Source organism: Brachyistius frenatus, unplaced genomic scaffold (genome assembly GCF_029030835.1).
Source record: "Brachyistius frenatus isolate BFR_SWC_R1_liver_20210118 unplaced genomic scaffold, ASM2903083v1 Contig_100, whole genome shotgun sequence".
Lineage (NCBI taxonomy): Eukaryota > Metazoa > Chordata > Actinopteri > Embiotocidae > Brachyistius > Brachyistius frenatus.
Window position 1 is genome coordinate 1114825 of NW_027210699.1, and position 18961 is coordinate 1133785.

General features: G+C 40.7%; 1 protein-coding gene across 1 annotated transcript in view; it reads right to left on the reverse strand.

Annotated features, from left to right (window-relative positions):
* Positions 1-5585: 5585 nt before the first annotated feature.
* Positions 5586-18961, reverse strand: part of adamts17 (ADAM metallopeptidase with thrombospondin type 1 motif, 17) — a 109582-nt gene continuing 96206 nt past the window's right edge. Inside the window, exons 21-24 of the mRNA XM_069711442.1 lie at positions 16856-17060; positions 15582-15734; positions 11564-11741; positions 5586-9481 (exon numbers count right to left, since the gene is read on the reverse strand). Of these exons, the coding sequence (XP_069567543.1) occupies positions 9336-9481; positions 11564-11741; positions 15582-15734; positions 16856-17060 (682 nt within the window). The 3' untranslated portion in view covers positions 5586-9335. The remainder of the gene's footprint in view (positions 9482-11563; positions 11742-15581; positions 15735-16855; positions 17061-18961) is intronic.

The window sequence follows — 18961 nt, forward strand, 5'->3', positions numbered from 1 at the left end:
AACACATTTTTAAGCCCACAACCTTTTACAGTAAGGGATGAAGTTGATGATAATAATAATAATTTAAAAAAATAATCTTCATACCTCCTGAAAAGTGATCAAATTTAAAGCAATTGTGTCATGTATACCTGCATGTCTTTGGTATGTCAAAGAGTAAATCAGAGAAAGCATGAAGAGATACATTATTGCTTCTCCTACAAAGATTATTCTAAAATTACCTCAACAGATCTGAAATAGAAATAACTGGGTTCTAGAGATATTTCAAACTAACCGTTTCTTTAAATAGTACACCATGTCTTCAATCTGGTTATCACTCATTAAATATATGAATAGGAACTATTACATAGTGAAAATGGTGGTATAGTAAATTTAGCATTTCAACAATAAAAGCTCTGTCAGCAGAGCTCCATGGAGCTCAATATACAGTTCTCTCCTGTCAAGTGTTTACAGTGGGAGTGAGGGAATTTGTTTGTGTATAGCTTTGCTGTGTATCAAATCCATTAGTAGAAACTCTTGTCTCATCCATCAGTGTAAATCCCTCTCATTATGTCTGATGAACTTGCAAGCAAAAGGTTTTGACTAACGACAGAGGCTAGCAAGTCTGAGACTGAAACCAACAGACCTGTGAAGGATCATGTGCTTCCAGATAATTGTATTGTCAGTTCATTATATTACATTACAATTCATTTAGCTGACGCTTTTATCCAAAGCGACTTACAATAAGTTCATTTCAACCATGAGGGTACAAATTCAGAACAACAAGAATCAAGAAAATGCAATTTCATCCAGAAAGCCAAACTACAAAGTGCTACCAGTAAGTGCCATTTTAAGCACTACTAAAGTTCTACTGTTCAAGGTAAAGTCTGAAGAGTTGTGTTTTTAGTTTGCAGCGGAAGATGTTCAGAGTTTCTGCTGTGCTGATGTCGTTGGGGAGCTCATTCCACCATTTAGTAGCCAGGACAGCAAACAGTCGTGATTTTGTAGAGTGTTTAGCTCGCAGCGAGGGAGCGACAAGCTGATTGGTAGATGCAGAGCGGAGGGAGCAGGCTGGGATGTAAGGTTGGACCATGTCCTGGATGTAGACTGGACCCGATCTGTTCGCAGCACGGTACACAAGTACCAATGTTTTGAAACGGATGCGGGTGGCTACTGGTAACCAGTGAAGGGAGCAGAGGAGGAGGAAGAGGAGGAGGAGGAGGAGGAGCGGAGTAGTGGAAGTGAATTTAGGAGGTTAAAGACCAATTGAGCTGCTGCATTCTGGACGAGCTGCAGAGGTCGGATGGCACTAACAGGTAGACCTGCCAGGAGGGAGTTATAGTAGTCCAGACGTGAGATGACCAGAACCTGGACCAGAACCTGGACCAGAACCTGGACCAGAACCTGCGCCACCTTCTGAGTGAGAAGTGGACATATTCTCCTGATGTTGTGCAGCATGTGGTAGGAAAAGCCATGCGAGTGAATGACAGAGCCGAGAGAGTCGGTGTACAGAGAGAAGAGGAGGGGACCCGGGACGGAGCCTTGAGGGACACCAGTAGTGAGAGGACAAGGTTCAGACACAGATCCTCTCCAAGTTACCCGGTAGGTGAGGTCGTTGAGGTAGGATGAGAACAGGGAGAGAGCCGAGCCTGAGACACCGAGGTCCTGAAGGAGGAAAGAAGGATCTGGTGGTTCACTGTGTCCAATGCAGCAGAAGGTCTAGAAGGATCAGGACAGAGGACAGAGAGGCTGCTCTAGCAGTGTGAAGCTGCTCAGAGACAGAAGGAGGACCGTCTCTGTTGAGTGGTCTGTTGAAACCAGACTGGTGGTCAAGAAGGTTATTATGGTGGAGATAGGAGGAGAGTTGGTTAAAGATAGCTCGCTCCAGAGTTTTAGAAAGAAAGGGAAGAAGAGAGACGGTCTGTAGTTGTTTACTTCAGACGGGTTGAGGGGGGGTTTCTTCAGGAGAGGGTTCACTCTCTCCTTCAGAGAGTTCAGGAAACAGACCGTTGACAGAGAAGTGGTGATGAGATGGAGAGAAAAGGAAGAAGGTCTGGAGCAATAGACTGGAGAATGTGAGATGGGATGGGGTCAGGGGGGGCAGGTGGTTGGGGAGGTGGAGGTTACCAAGGTAACAACTTGATTGGGAGACGGGGGGGGGTGAAACAGGAAAGCGAAGGGGATGAAAATGAAGTTGTTATGGAAGCTGGGTTTGAAAATAAGGAGCGTATGTCATCTATCTTTTTAGTAAAGTAGTTGACAAAGTGGCTTGGTAGAAGGGTGGAGGGAGGAGGGTGGGTCAAGGAGGTTGGAGAAGATGGAGAATAGCTTTTTGGGATTGGAAAATGAGGATTGAATTCTGGTTAGGTAGAAAGAGCTTTTGGCTGCATAAATTGAGACACAAGAAAGAGGAGAGGAGAGATTGATAAGTGAGCAGGTCGTCAGGGTGGTTAGATTTTCTCCATTTCCTTTCTGCTGCTCTCATAGTGGCTCTCTGGGAGCACCGAGTCAGACAACCACAGAGCTGGGGAGGACTGGAGGACATGGAGGAGGACAGAGACAATCAAGAGAGGAAGACAGAGTAGAAAGGAGAGTTTCTGTGGCTGAGTTAGGATGCATGAGTGAGAAAGAGTCAGTTGAAGGGAGGGCAGATCAAACAGAGGAGACCAGAGAGGAGGGAGAGAGGAGGGAGGGGAGGGAGAGGAGGGAGAGGAGGGATAGAGGAGGGAGAGAGGAGGGAGAGGAGGGAGAGAGGAGGGAGAGGAGGGAGAGAAGAGGGAGAGAGGGAGTGAATGTTGTAACGGACAGGTCCAGAGTCTGTTGATGTGGTCAGGTTGTCAGTTTGAGAGAGTAAGAGATAAAGAAGTGGTCAGAGACATGAAGTGGAGTTACTGTGAGGTTAGATGTGGAGCAGTTTCTGGTGAAATATAGTCCAGGTGGCTACCGGCTTTGTGATTAGGAGGGGAAGGACTGAGGGAGACAGCAAAGGAGGACAGTAAGAGCAAAAGGTCAGATGACTTCTCTGTCTGGATGTTAAAGTCACCCAGAAGGACAAGTGGAGGACCATTTTCTAGGAAGTTTGACAGGAGGATGTCTAATCTCCCAAGAAATCTCCCAAAGGACCTGGAGGACAGTAGAGAACAACAATGTTTAATTGGACCGGATGAGAAACTGTCACAGCATGAAACTCAAAAGACAGTGAGGTAGGAAGTGGAAGTGGAAGTGGGTAAAGAGAAAAACTCCATTTGGGGGAGATGAGAAGTTCATATATTTTCACTTATAAAATGAGAGTTTTGATTGCAGTGTGAAATGTAGTCTCAAAACATCCATTCATGCTTGCATTGAAAGATAACTTCAAGAAGAAGATAACTTCAGTCATATGCAACTGCGATTTGGAGAAAGTCCATTTGTGCGTCACGGATCGATCAGGGTTTGCGCTAGATTAATCGAAGTGCTACCTAGTAAGCACCTATTGTACAAAATCTCCCTAAATGAAAGGCACTCTGGCTCTCTGCATCTCCTGTGTGTCACATGAGAGAAAAGATATATGAAAGAAAGATATGCTGTCGCTTCAAACTTTCTTTGAGTAATTATTTTAAATATAAATATAAAAGTGACTGCTAGTTAACATATACAGCTACATTTTAAGAGTATAGGTGTATGGTCTAATGGCACAAGTGCTTTTAGGGCGTGTTCCCATTGCAGTTATTAATAACTTAATAATGTGCCCTTATAACAGCAGAAAATACAGCTGAATAAAGACATTTTTCAGTAAATCGCTCTGTGCTGCCTCAAAATAGCAGTCCACCAACAATTATTTTTAATACTTGTCCCATTGTCTGACAACAGATATTTATTTGAATACAGAAGACCTTCACATTTAAACGACTGTGTTTAAAAGGATCATCTAGCTATTAACTGAGATCATTTTATGTAGCAGACAAAGCAGGCGACTTGTTTGGATAATTCAAAACAGATCTTTAGTGCATCTAATGACAACACAAATAAGTAAGCTTTAACAAAAACTACAGGCTTAACTGATCACAATTACTTGTCTAAGTACTTCTGGGGCGCAATTACTTTAATTATTATTAAAATACAATCTAACTTTACAATCAATAGTTTTGAAAAAAAACAAAAACAACTACTAACTAACTGCAGGACAAAAATGTGTAAATTTGACCAAACTGTAGAAACTCTTGAGAGCTGATGTGACACTTAAATACGCCCATCAGATTGTGTGGTCTGCCCTGATTATTTGCACCATCACTCCTCATGACTAAAGCAAACCAACCTGACCAACCCTGTCAGTCAGAGCATCTGATGAGGCACAGTGTTCAATGCTAATGACTTACTATCAACCAGTAATGTACAACCATGTTCCCCAAAGAGTTGACACGCCATGTAAAATATAATAAAAAAAACAGAATGAAGTTGTTTGCAAACCCTGTAAACCCATATTTATTTGAAAAAAGACAAAAAACAGCAAATCAACTGTTCTTGTCACTGGTCTCTTTTAAATTAAATATGGGTTTACATGATTTGCAAATTATATTGTTGTTTCTATTTACATTTTACACAGTGTCTCAGTTCAAGACGTTATTAAAGAGGGTAATTTCATTCTCACAAATCAAACCTTTAAGGGAGAATAACACACATAGTATGCTTATTAATGGGTTGTGTATTGCAGACAATTGATTAATATAATTTCTATGAAAACAATCTGCCTCTGAAAAGGAAGTGTAGAAATTGCTCATTAATGTGCACTAATGAGCTGGCCATGACATTTAGATGAGGATGCTTATTTGAAGCAGTTGCTTGTGTGAGTTTAGGATTTTAAGGAAGCTTAAAGCTTAGAGCCTGGTGCTGCCAGGCCTGGGTTTATTCCCAGGGTGTCAAATACTGCACATTTGTCAAAGATATGCACAAGGTGCCCTTTGGCATCCGCAACTGATGGAATCTTTCCCTAAACCTTGCTAAGTAGTTTTGATATCACATTTAAGCCAAACCGTGATGTTTACCTAAACCTAATGTGGATTTTGGTACCTGCAGCATCTTGTGTGTATCGCTGAGCTGCCCAGCAAGGTGTGAAAACACAGCAGTGCTTAACACCTTCGGATGAGATGGGTTATGTTGCTAAGCAATAAATGACACACCTAATAACAAAGCTGAACACAGTTTTAGGATATATTACATATATGTAACAGTTATAATTACATTTAACTATATGTTTGCACACAACTAAAACCTTGGTGTGATATAAAGCATCTGTTGTTGATGTTTCTGCATGTACAAATCATTCATACAGAGTATAAAACGACTCACCAGTGTGCTTGGAAACCAATAAAGAAATGTTCAGTTGGAAGATTTGTGCTCAACCTTGGAAATAATCGTCAGAAAAAAAACCAAAGCTAAACTCAGGGTCCACTTGCTCGGCTTCCCTGAAACTTACAGCTGAATGTCATCATTTTCATCTGATTAACTGCCTAGAAATGTGGAGAAAATACATTAATGCATAACTACATTTAAACTAAATTACGAGAACATATGTTGTGCTTAATATTTCTACAGTGTATGCCAGTGTGCTGAGGACAGGAAGAGGAGGAGAGCAGTCTGCATTCTGGTTTAATGGTAAATCCACACACCTTAATAGAGTTTGATACAGGATTGTTTTTCAATGTAAAATTGCATTATTAAACAAAATAGAGAACGAGAAAGAAAATGAATATTCAGTAGATTTGAAATAGTACCAAATTTGATCCAATCACTCAGGTTCTTGCTAGTCTCATGAATATTGGACACAGTGGATAACAGTTGGAATATAGTGTGACCTCTCAGAAAACAGAATATTAAATCCCTGTAAAAACAGATTATCTACTCAGTTCCAAATAAGCACCATAAAATATATGTAGTGGCAGTTTATGTACCAAACATGGTGTTCGTGCAACTAAGAAAGTACAGTACAGGAATAATTAAGCATATTTGCACTACATCAAACAAATACAATAAAATAAAATAAATTTAAGGCAAAGTTGTTAAATAATCCAACAACAAAATAAAAACAGATAACTGTTAACTGTAACAATGACAATAGGAGCGTTATTGACAATAAGCTGAATTCCACAATAGTGAAACGGGTCGTAAAATAGCACCATTCAACCCCTCGGAAAAGACTGAGGCTTTTGTGTTGACACACGTTAAACATGCATGCACACACAATCACACACAAATATGCATCCATGACCATGTAGAAAAGGTTATCAGGGTGATGATATTTTTAGATCTTTATTTACTGATTAAGTATTTAATGTCTGACTATTAAAAAATAGTTATATTGGGTTATGTTTTCTGGATAATGACATGTGCGTCTGCTTCTAGTGATAGTTGACCTTTTGTTGTTGAGATCCTCATATTGGGGAAATATTATCTAAAGCTTTTTGACTGGCAGCTTAAACCAGCAGAAGGAGGCGGCTTTAGGTGACTTTCCAACAAGACCATTTTTATTTTAAAGACTAACTAAACACCAAACTGAGCAGCGGTGTCTCTGTTGCATCTGTAAGCAGATTCCTGCTGCTGATTGCGACTGGTGGCTAACTCAGAAAGAGCTGGACAATCTTCCAGCAAAATGGAAAGAGTTTGGTGCCTCAGAAAAGAACCTATAATGATTTTGGTGATAAGTTAAATAACTGGAGTTAAAAAATAATAAGATCAACGGCTGCTGCAAAGTTGCTCTTAAAGTAATTGGTCACACTTTACAGATGCCATTTACACCTGCCTGAGATTGGACCACCTACAGATGAGGTCGGCTCAATCGGATAGTAATCCAGTTGCTTTGCTCTTGAAATGCTTTAAAAGCATTATCATGTCAATAGTATATGTAACACTATGACCACAGTGTTGATCAGATTTAGTTCTCTCGGACAGTGATTCTCACTCAGTGTCTTTTCTGCTGCTTTCACAGCTTTTCAAACAGCCCTGTTATGTTGAGCTGAGTTAAGAGACAGAGAAGCAGACATCACCCATCAGAATCAGGTTAAAAATGCTGAAGTGCAGATGATGTTATTCTTGTGGTTTTTCAAAGTTACCAAATAGCTTCAGGTGCATTACCACCCCATTCAGGACTGGAGTAACGTAACATAGTTTGCATGTATCCGAGAAAACAAAGACGAATTATCAGTTTGGTGATCCAGACAGTGGAACCAATACTGTCTACTTGATAAAGTTTTGCACCTGGACTTTATCCAGATGCAAGACATTGAAAAGAAAAATGAATGAAAAAGTTGAGATTTGATTTGCTTAAATCCCTTTAAAATATAATTAATGTTTGTTTATATGCTGTAGCTTTGCGTTAAGACCTCGGGCCCTATTTTCATCCACCTATGCTCAGCGCAGGCGCAGTGCTCAGTCGGCCTCCACAGGCTGATGATGTTAAATTGGATTGGGACGAGGTAACTAATATCATAAATGCCTCTATTTTCCTGGTATCATGAAAACCGCTGCCAAGTGTGGGAAGCGGTTCAATGATACAAGACAAAAACCTGCATCTTATAAATACCAAACTCTGGCATGAAATAAATGTCAAAGTAAACAAAGAACACTCATCCAGTATATCAAAATCAGATGCTGTTGAGAAGTGAGCAGAAGTAAATTATGCGCACATACAACTCCCGATGCGATTCATTTATTTACAACACTGGTAAAGAGCAATGTGCTCCAAACGTCACTGATGTTGTGGTGTTAATAAATAAACTACATTGGGAGCTTTGAGTGTGAATAATTTACTTTCCAATCATTAATTAAGTGGCTTAAGCTGCCGTGTGTAAATTGCATTCACGTTGTGTGCGTAAATGACGCAGTGTCACACTCGGTGGTCTGAGATTACTTAACCAGATGAGTACATGAAAAGGCTTATGAATTGTTGTCCCTTAATGTGTGATTTAATTGCAATACCTTTGTAGTTAACTCAAGTGCCTTTTATCTTACATGGCTGAGATTAGCTACTTTGTCATGACGGGCGCCAACTGCCTGTTTTACATCCAATTCAATCGACAAGAGTATGCACTATTTTATATGATTAACTGAATCAGAATGTTACATTAACATTTATTTTGTTTTAGGTCTGTTCATAAGCGCTCTTGCCCACAAAAGACATGAAAATATTGGCGACTGCGCCGCATTTAGACTCGGTTTGAGCTGGCCAAGGTCCAGACACAAGTTCACGTCAACATTGCACTGCACACCGGGTTTATGCTGATAAACGAAAATTGCAACTTGTTACTAATGTGGAAAAAAGCCCCTTGGACTGCACAAAAAATGCCACTGCGCCTCAATCGGCAACGTGCCCACGATGTGCCGGGTATGAAAATAGGATCGAAAGGAAGAAGCAGCTCTGCTACCAATAAGGTTCATGGTCATGGCTGCGTTCACGGTTGTCACAGCTTGATTTAAGAAAGCCAAACTTTGCCGAAGAAGACAAGCACTGATAAACAAGGTGTCGGCTATCACTGCTGAGTAGAGGGTGTACTATTTATGTGATTCTCTTCTCATACTGACTCCCACCAACTCCTATCTGGAACTGCACAATACAAAGTGCACTGAAATGCACCGTTAATCACAGTGGTGAATATTAAAGAAAGTAATTTTGTCGAAGAGAACTTTTTAAATCCATCAGCTGAACTTCAACTGAAAGAAAACAAAACAACCATAAATGATCAAATGTATGTTATGTTATGTTATGCTGTGTTTTCCGCTACATTAGCTATTCACTGCCTTCAAACAGACCAGTGGATCAGTGGGTCCCCAATGATTAGCAGAGTTGATTCAATGTAATCCTAGAGTATTTTACCATGGCTCCTGATTATACATACACATTTTTACAGTACACCTAATACTTAAGTATCATATTTTTACTTACAAAAAAACCCAATTATATGAAATTGCTACAATTAGCCATAATACAGTACAACAAAGTAAACGATTCAAAGGAAAGCAAAATTAAGGGGGACAGGAGAGGGGAAAGCTCCGGCTAACTCATAATCCTGTATACTGTCGGATAGACTTGACACAAAAGTATACTTTAAAAATCAAGCACATGCTTTTTCAATTGTTCTGTGCAATAAAACTCCCCATGTTTTTGGTGTACAGCAAAAGAAATATTGGACATATTCAAGTCTTCTTTTTAAGTCAAACTTAATGAGCTCATTTCAAAAGTACACTTCCGTGTACTTGCCATTTTCTCTTTTAAATACAAAAAGTTACATCATTAATAGAAATTATTTTTTTGGGTTTTTTTTTTTACAACATTTATCAACATTAAAACATTTACAAAGGTGGAAAGTAGGTGCATTTGGTCATTAGCTCTAGTGCAGTATTTTCTTGGCATAAAAGTCCCGACAGGTTTCACAGCAGCGCTGGTACCACCTCATGTCCTGACAGAGGTTCTTCTCTCGGATCACGCGACAGTATACCGTCCACTGGTCCCCCATGCACTTGTAGGTCAGAGCAGCTGTGGATTGGGGGTGGCGGGAGGGGCGGGAGTTAAGAGAGAGGCAAGCAAGTGAGTATTCATTGGAGACATGTCGGGATTCCTAAACTTGTTCAATTTCTAGCATTTTGCTACCGTGTGACAAAGTGGGTTTGATGACATCACTTCTGTTTCACAGTTTCATGGTATTATTTAGGCCGCCACGATAGCCGTAGCCGAAGGCATTATGTTTTTGGGTTGTCCGTCCGTCTGTCCGTCCCGTTCCTGTCTTGTGAAAGCGATATCTTACGAAAGCCTTGAGGGAATGTCTTCAAACTTGGCAAAAAGATTCACTCAGTATACCAGGGATCGACTGATTCTATTTTTGGGATCAAAGGTTAAAGGTCAGGGTGTTTGTGACCATCAAGTCCCTCTCATCTGTCCTTCATGTTCTTGTGAACACAATATCTCAAAGACGCCTTGAGGAAATGTCTTTAAAACCACCAGTGATGACCAGATAAGATATTGGTGGTCCAAGGCCAAGGCCACTGTCACCTCACGTTGACGCATGCTCATGAAAGTGATATTTCAGGAAAGCCTTGTGGGACCTCTTTTTAAATTTAGTGCCATTGTTTACCAGGACCCTTGGATGAACTGAATGAGCTCTGGTCGCTGTAACCTCACATCTGTCCTGTGACCTCATGTCTGCCCATTCCATTCTCATGAATCCAATATCTCAGCAACGCCTTGAGGAAATTTCTTCAAATTAGGAAACTGACATACCTGTTTGGGAGGTTCAGGCTTGTAAACACCGAAATGTGTGCTACTATGAGTCGGCCTCCCCAGGCCGATGATGTTGAACTGGATTTTGGAAGAGGTTACTAATATAATAAATGCCTCTATTTTCCTGGTATTATTAAAACCGCTGCCAAGTGTGGGAAGTGGTTCAATGATATAAGACAAAAACCTGTGTCTTATAGATGCCAAACTCTGGCATGAAATAAATGTCAAAGTGAACAAAGAACGCTCATCCAATAAAATGAAATCAAGTGCTGTTGAGGAGTGAGCAAAAGTAAATTATGCGCACTTAAAGCTCCCGATACAATTAATTTATTAACAACACTGGTGAAGAGCACTGTGCTCCAAACATCACTGATGTTGTGGTGTTAATGAATAAACTGCATTGGGAGCTTTGAGTGTGAATCATTTACTTTTCAATCATGAATTAAATGGCCTAAGCTGCCGTGTGTAAATTGCCCAAACTTTTTGTGTGTAAATGTCACAGTGTCATTCCATTCTCGTCCGGACTGGTCGCTGTCAGTTTCTGGATGGTCCCCGCCAGCCGCATCCTCTTGCAAGGCCAATGTAGCCATAGTGTCGGACTCTCTGCTGCATCTCTTTGGCCGTACAACTCTGGCTCAAACAAATATGGCTGAATATCCAAGTTAGTCAAAACACTGTAAAATGTATCCTCGTCCAGAAGATCCTCTGCACTCATATTTTGGGATGACATTTTCAATCTTGGAAAAGAGACCAAGGTTTTGGTTTGGTGCCGCATCTAGAGCGCCCCCTATCTGCCCATGCACCTAAATCAGTCTGTAGTTCTTCCAACCACCGCCTACTCCACTATACACATAATATGTTGGAGCTGGTGCTGGAAGAACATCAGCTTTTGCACAGACACTGTGGTAAGCAGAATTTATTGAGGAATTTATTGCTTCAATTGACTCCATGTACCACCAACACTGATTGGACATCCACATAAAAAGTGGCACATTTTCAATTTAAGTGAAGTCATAGCAAATACATTGACATATTATAATGTCTTTGTCAATGTCAAGTTAATAAAGACATCCCAAACAATGCCAGCTTTGCATTAAAAGTGACATAATTGACTGAATGACACGTACTGACAACAGTCATAAATATTCATAAAGACTCCTTCATGTTCACGACAGGTATTACATCATGGTCATGAAGGTGTATAAATAAAATGCTACCCTGAGTGCTTTGGCTGTTGAAAGCTACATGTGAATGCTTTAGTTATGATCAGTACTCTTCACAGTATACCTGGCATTTTTCATTCTCTAAAGCTGTAAATTGCAGTTGTGATGAGTGTCTCACCTAGCCTGGGGGAGGTGATGGTGTTCACATTAATTTTCTCATTGCAGGTGCCGTGGTGACAGGGTCGGTAGGTCGGCGGTCTCAGCATCACAGGGCAGTCATTTCCATGACGACCAGTCACTTTGTGCATACATTGGACCACTCGTGACTGCAGGCCCTTCCCACAAGATGACGAGCACTGAAACATCCAACGAAAGGTATCAGTTTTCACTGCTCATACTGTGACTCTCTAAATATTAACGGCATTGCATTACCTGTATATGTACCTGGAACCCTCCACCACACAGTCCTGACTGGTGATCTGTACTACAAGGTTAATGGAGTGTACAGCACATTCAGCAGCACATATTCATCTGACAAGGCTTCATCCAGGGCGATTCATTGTCAAAGCAGAATGACCCGAAACCCATTACTTCCAACGTGGTCTGACCATACGTTGAATGAACTGGTTCCTTTCTAGCATAGCTCACTCCTGTGGGTTAAAATGTACCAGTCCAGTTTAAGAGCAGGAGGTGAAGGAGAGTTTGGTTCAGGCTGCAGTGCCTCTGCTCAGCTGATCAATGAGCAGATCACCGGAAGGGTTCATAGAGTAAAGGTGAGTTGAGTTTCATAATTGTCAAATTTTGTTGAACCCACTTTGATCATTCTCTGGCTCCAGCATCAAGGAAGCACATTTCAGCAACAACTAATGAGCACAGACTGGCGTTAAAGTGCCAAAACAACTGTGGCTTATGACACGAGAAACAGCAGCAACAGAAGTGACAGAGCCAGACAACATGCGCCACGTCCTTCATTAATGCAGTTAAATGGTGCAGTCAGCTGAAACTCAACCTCAACCTGCCTTCAAACACGCAGAGACCAAAACAGAATGCTTCATTTACCTAACAACTCTGATAACGGCTCCCGTTGTTCCCTGGATATTATTCATTGTACCGTAAGTCAACTTGATCAGTTTCTACAACCGAGACCCGAACAGTTTCCTGCAAACAACCCACATTTATTTTGCATTTTGATCGAATTTTGGGAGTATTATTTGGCCACATTAAAACTATATGTAAGTTAAATCCAATCTCACTATTATTGACCTGTATTTCGTATCTGAGTGTTTAAGCAATTAAATGCAGGTGTAAATGCCATCAAAATGCTTTCCTTTGGGCAGACCAAATCTGGAGGCTATCTGGGTTTGTGGTCAGATCTACACCAGGTACGAGTGGGATCTGTGCTCATAGTTTCAAAATCTGCTCAACACCCTCAAAGGTCGTCTGTGGTATCTCTGTCTTCCCACTATCTCACCAATCATCAGTCTCTTCACTCTCACAGTAATGATGCAGACAGACCAAATTTCACTTCTTATTTATATCCGTGAAAAATAGGACAAAGCATGTGCACTGCTGGTTGTGAATTTACCCACTTCTTATTTAAACACAGACTCTCGAAATTCTTGTTTGAGAAAGCTGCTGGTCTCTTATTCTGGAAATATTAATTATTTCCTTTACTTTTGTTTAGACTTCTTATTACTTGCAATTCAGTGAAATGTGCTTCCGATTTCATGGGGGACATCCCGATTGAAGCAACATTTTGTTTTATGTGACCAAATGAATGACCCATATTTGTAGTTCACCTAGTGCCCTAAACTCCTTACGATATTGTTCGCACGCACAGTTTTCGGTCAATTGCAGAATGTTGTCAATTATTATTTAATTTTGTAACTGTTGGCCATCATTTTGTCCTTGTGTATTGTTAAACATTTCTCCCAAACACTTCATCTCATTTTGTTATATATCTTTAATATTAACCTAATAATTTAGATTTTTTTTTTTTAATTTATGATATTACACATTATTTTCCAAATAATAGTAGCTGAATTATTATTATGAATTACTAAAATGACACAAACTGCCAAAATGTAATTGTATTTTGCAATTGCAACCAAATCAACACAGAATGATGAAGATTCGCAAAATTTAAATAGCCATAGCCATTTTCACAATTAAAAATTGTATAATCTTTAAGATTACCAGACAGGATTTAGGTATTTCTAAAAGGTTTATTCTATCATAGTCCATTTATTTCTTCTACCTAATGGATGCAGATGAATCACCATAATCACTGAAGCAATGGCAGAAGTGATCAAGCCCGACACGCCCGTGTTGAGCTGCTACTTCAGCGATGTTAGATGTAACTTTCTGCGTCACAAAATATCATTAAAACCTAACAATGCTATAATACCACGGGTGTAATGGAGCTCACAGGGTATCTCACAACTCATTTGCCAAGCATCATTTTACTTTAAATTGAGTTGAGCCGTTTCGCTACAGGCACAGGAAGCAATGACAAGAGGAGAAGCACAAATAGAAAGTAGCGCTCTGAAGGAGAGCCGCAGGTCAAAGAACTGATGATCACATGTTAAATCTACTGAGAGACTAAAATAGTATTAGGTGTTGTTTAACACAAGAAGAATAACTCATTTAAAATATTGTGTATAATTTTTCTCTCCACTGCTGTCAAGGTACCCTGGAGCAAGGCACTCCTCATCCTAATTGGCTCTAACTACAATGCACTGTTAGAGGATCTCATGGGGCCCTTTCTTAAGGTTTGTTCTTGCTTCCCTGAGAAATCTTTACTTTTCACCACGACGGAGAGAAGAACAAGAACATCTGGAACCGCCACAACAAGGATTCCTATCTATAAAGCATTTTCAAGGCTGATACAATTAAAAGAATTCTTGTATTGAAGGAATAAAGGTGCAGAGCTGAATCTCCGTGGAGCAAGGCACAGTGTCGGGATGATTAGGCAGCTCACAACACAGAATACAGATTATTGTTAGAATTGAATACTGTTAGTCTCCAGATACAAATTAGAATGAAGTATCTTAACATTGGGACATAAAGGGGGAGGATGTAATATGCAGTGTCTCTTCTCCTCACATTGAGGAGTACACAGATGGATGGATAATATAAACTGGTATGTAGAAGCAACCTTATGTGGATTATGCTTTCCCCCTGGCTACCTACCTAATCAAAGATATACCTCCCTAACTCAATGCCCAGACTTCATGTAAAACATGTGATGTGTAAATTCAACACAGACAGGCGGTATACTGGTGACCCACCCAGACGGTCATAGATGTGTTCCAGAGCAAACTACTGTAGCCACATCAGTGCACAGAAATATCTAACTAAAACATTAAACAGCATGTCCAGTGACCCAGAACATGCTTCTTATGCCTACTGAAGTGAACTGTCACCACCTGCAGCCTTGTGCCATCTAGGATGTGGAGAACAAAATGTGCCTTTCTAACAGGAAAAACTCACATTAAGAAATATGAAATGAAAAAAATATTTAAGTCGGATGATTAAGTGGAGAGGACGGGCTGCAACTAAATGCTAAAACACCCTTAAAGGGATAACGAGAGGATGCTGGAAGAAATTATTCAAATGTGAGTTTAGTTTCTTCAACTAAGAAGGAAAAAACAGTGTGGAGACGTGTGAGGATTTAGTGATTTAAAGACAAACTTATGTATGCTCAACAAGGTTAAAAAGGTGGAAACAGGAAGGAAGCTAACAGGTTGTGGAGATCATGGGGACATGTCGAGGCTGATTTAATGAGAGAGCAGAGCTTTTGTCCCCTCAGCTGCCTCCCACCTCTTCGGTGCAGCAAGAGGCTCTGACAACACACCCAGACTCTCACAAAAGGAAGCAAGAAAAAGCAGCATTGCCAGCCAGAAGAGTGGGCGACAAACCTGTCTGATCATCGAGCTTCTTCAACTGTGACTGTTTCTATATTCTTTCAGATATTACTTAGACGTGAGCAATGTTATCACACTAGGCAGAATAAACTAAATTATATTGCTGAAAATAAATCAAGCAAGTTACAGACTTCTTCCCTCTTTTGGTTTGTTTTCCCTTTTTGCTGGTTAATGAATGCTGCGTGTGTTAACAATGCCTCCCAACATGTTTCATCTGCCCACGGTTAGTCCCAGCTGTACACTATTCATGAGGTCTGCAGATAATCGTACCTTGGACCAGTCTCCAGTCTTCCACTCATAACACTTGGAGTGGTCCTCACAGGACTCCTCTTGAGTTGGCTGGGACAAAGGATCACACAGACCTTTAGGGTTTGTACACGACACCGTCCGCCTGCGAACACCTTGACCACAGCTTGAGGAACACTGCACAAAGTGATAGAAAAAAAACACAAAGTTAAAATGGTCTCTCCTCTTAAGGGTAGTTGGATATAATATTAGTGTGCAAGTCAAATAAAAAATTAAATTAAAATAAAAAAAAATTAAATGTCTGTAAATCTGAGGTGTCGATTTAGTCATAGGAAAAAAAGTTGCACCCTTAGAAAAGACATTAACTTAGAAAATCAATCTTTAATGCTTTTTGCATGACATCTACACAGTGTGCAGCAGACAAATAAGATGAACTCTCATCCGTCATCAAATGGTGTTTGTCTTTGTGTACTTGCGCATTTGCAGTTTAACAAAAATACCTTTTATTTCAACAATAAACAATGTAGTTTACTATTTTTCAAGTCATGTGCATTTTAGAGTAACTGTAAAACAAAAAGAACAAATAAGTCGGTGCAGCAGGGGAAAAGCTGCAGCTATAGCTGCTGCCACTGGAGGGTAGACTTTCATATAGGTGCCACTCAGCTGATACATGTTCCAAATGTACGAGGTCAGGAACAGCAGCTAGAAACACTCAAAAATATAGAATAAACTTGAGGATTAAATCATTATAATTAAGGGAATATGTACTCTGGCACAATTAAAAAAAAGGTTGCATCTATTTCTTAAATTATTCTTATAATTATGATCCCTCACAATGTTATGTGACCAACAGGTGAATGCCTGGTCTGACTAAAATGCATATAGTGGATTCTCCAACGACAACCACTGTAGAATTTAGTACTTCATGACACTTTATTCTGTTTTCTGTTTTATTAATGTTGTGATTAATGTTTGCTGCACTGGTCATGGTGTCATTGTTAAGTTTTATCCTCTTTTTTGGGTTAATTTTAGTAACACAGAGAAAGGCAGTGGTGCATTCACAAAATAATGAAAATCAGTTGCATGCAGGCAAACAAATATTTATATATATAGATCCTCCCTCTTTTTTTTTTTTAAATGTAAGACAGTAACATTTATATATCTTAACCGACCTACTTTTCATCTTTTATCTAAAGGCATTTTTACACATGCTTAGCAGAGTAAAATTCATTTACATATATTCTTTTACTTGAGTGTCATGTGATGAAAGCGCTGCTCTAACATAATGCGTGACGTACCTTGGACCATTCGGACGCCTCCCACACTGTGAGGCAGAGGCGGCCCTCGCAGCCCTGCAGGACAGGAGGTTTTCCTCCTTGGCAGTACAGGTCTCTGGTGTGAATGAGCGAGCCGTTCTGTAGGTGGTAAACACAAACCACCTCTCTCTGCTGCAGGCCTTTACTACATGTGACGGAGCAGGGTCCCCAGTCGCCTGTCACCCACCTGTGGAACAAAAACAAGTGTTTACAGGTCAAGACATTTTATAACCTGCAGGACTTTGCTTTGATCTGAACGGGGAAATGATTAAGGTGGGTAGGCAGGTATTTACTTTATTAATCCCAGAGGGGACATTTTTTAGTATTTAAAATTTAATTTAAATTTAAGTGTTAAATTACATTCACACTTTGTGTGACAAATGATGACAATAAGTGAATCTCGGCCAATATGAGAGGAGTGGAGTAGCACCATCGACTGTATATGATATGGCAGTCAATCTATAGTGTGCATTGTTTGTTCCTTTGTTCGATCACTTGATGGTTTGATAGTTCTACTTCAAGAAGTCATATAAAGGAAGCAGCACAAGTTTAAATGGATTGTACAAATGAACCACTTTTACTTTCTTTTCGTCGGGGCAAAGGATCTTTTCACAAGAGTGCAGCGCCGTTGCCCACATGAGGAAACGAGGGGAAAGAAAGCCGTCTCCGACACCAGAGAGCAGCTCCTTAAGTTCAAACAACAGTCAGGAAAAATAGACCTGGATGTTCTACCACCGCAGATGTCCTAGCAAATGTCACATTACTGCCAGACAGAATCGATGAATTAAACACCAACATCCTACTCCATAAAGAATTCAAGGTGCATACTGTGTTTCACGGAGACCTGGCTGTCTTAGAGACGACCACGAGGTGGAGTTTGTTTCTTCATTAATGAACTCTGGTGATCTTCTTTGAATGTTAAAGACCACATTTGCACACAAAAGCTGGAACTATTGTCCATTTCCCTGCCCTTAAGTCTCATTTTACCTACCACTGTTTATATTCCACCATCTGTTAATACAACAAGAGCTTCTCATACAATCGATCAATGTATTGAAAACCTAGAAACTGCAGACCCTGGTATTTTATCCCGGGGGGCTTTAACACCCGAAAACAGATTCATGTAACACAAGAGGAGAGAAGCAGCGACATAAAGGAGGCCTACCGAGCCCAAAGGAAACCACCTGAAGGCCACCTGAAGGCAACTCAGACCACTTTGCGGTTCATCTGCCGCCCACATCCAGACAAAACCTGACACGAGAGGAGGTGAAACGGAGAACAGGTCAAGTGTGGTCCAGTGAGGCAGCCCAGAGCCTGCAGGGCTGCTCCGCCTGTACAGGCTGGCAGGTTTTCACCCAGGACCACTACCTCGAACAGTCTGTCACACTGGGGACCACTTACATCCAATATCATGAGAGTATGCTGATACCCACAAAGACCGAGCCTCAAGCCTTCGCTACAGGGCACAGAGCAGAAGGAAGGCTCCCATCAGAGAGGTAGACAGCTCAAGTGAATGTGTTATAAGGAGCGGGTGGAAGCCATGTTTCAAACTGTTAATCTACAGCAGGGAATGAGGCAGCCAAGAGAACTGCAGAGAGGAGGGATGGAGGAGGCAGCACTGGGCACCGAGCTGAACGCCTGTTTGTGTAGGTTTGACATCCAGGACTTCAGTCCAGCTACAGAGGATCTGAGGAACCAACTCCTGCTTGAGATCAAGGACAATGGACCATGTTGCTCCTTTTGTTGTCCTTTCCCTCTCTGCCCGTTCAGCATGTATGTGGTTAGTGGTGAAGTTGCTTCTGTTGAAGTGGTCCTGTAGCAGTTGCTTTCTCACAGTAATTATTGCATTCAGAGCAGAACTGCATGTGAAGAAGTGCCACCATCCGATATCGTGTTTTCATCTAAGTCATTTGGATTTTTCTTGGATCCTGGAAGTTTTGATGTGGTTTGAAGAGCTACTGACTATAGGAGCTAGGATCGGTCTGAGTAGGGCTTCTTCCTTGTATTTACGTCCTTGTGGTTAACACCTTGAGGTCACATGTTAGTTGCTGACCCAGCCGGCCGTCATGCGAGTCCTTAGGGTCACAA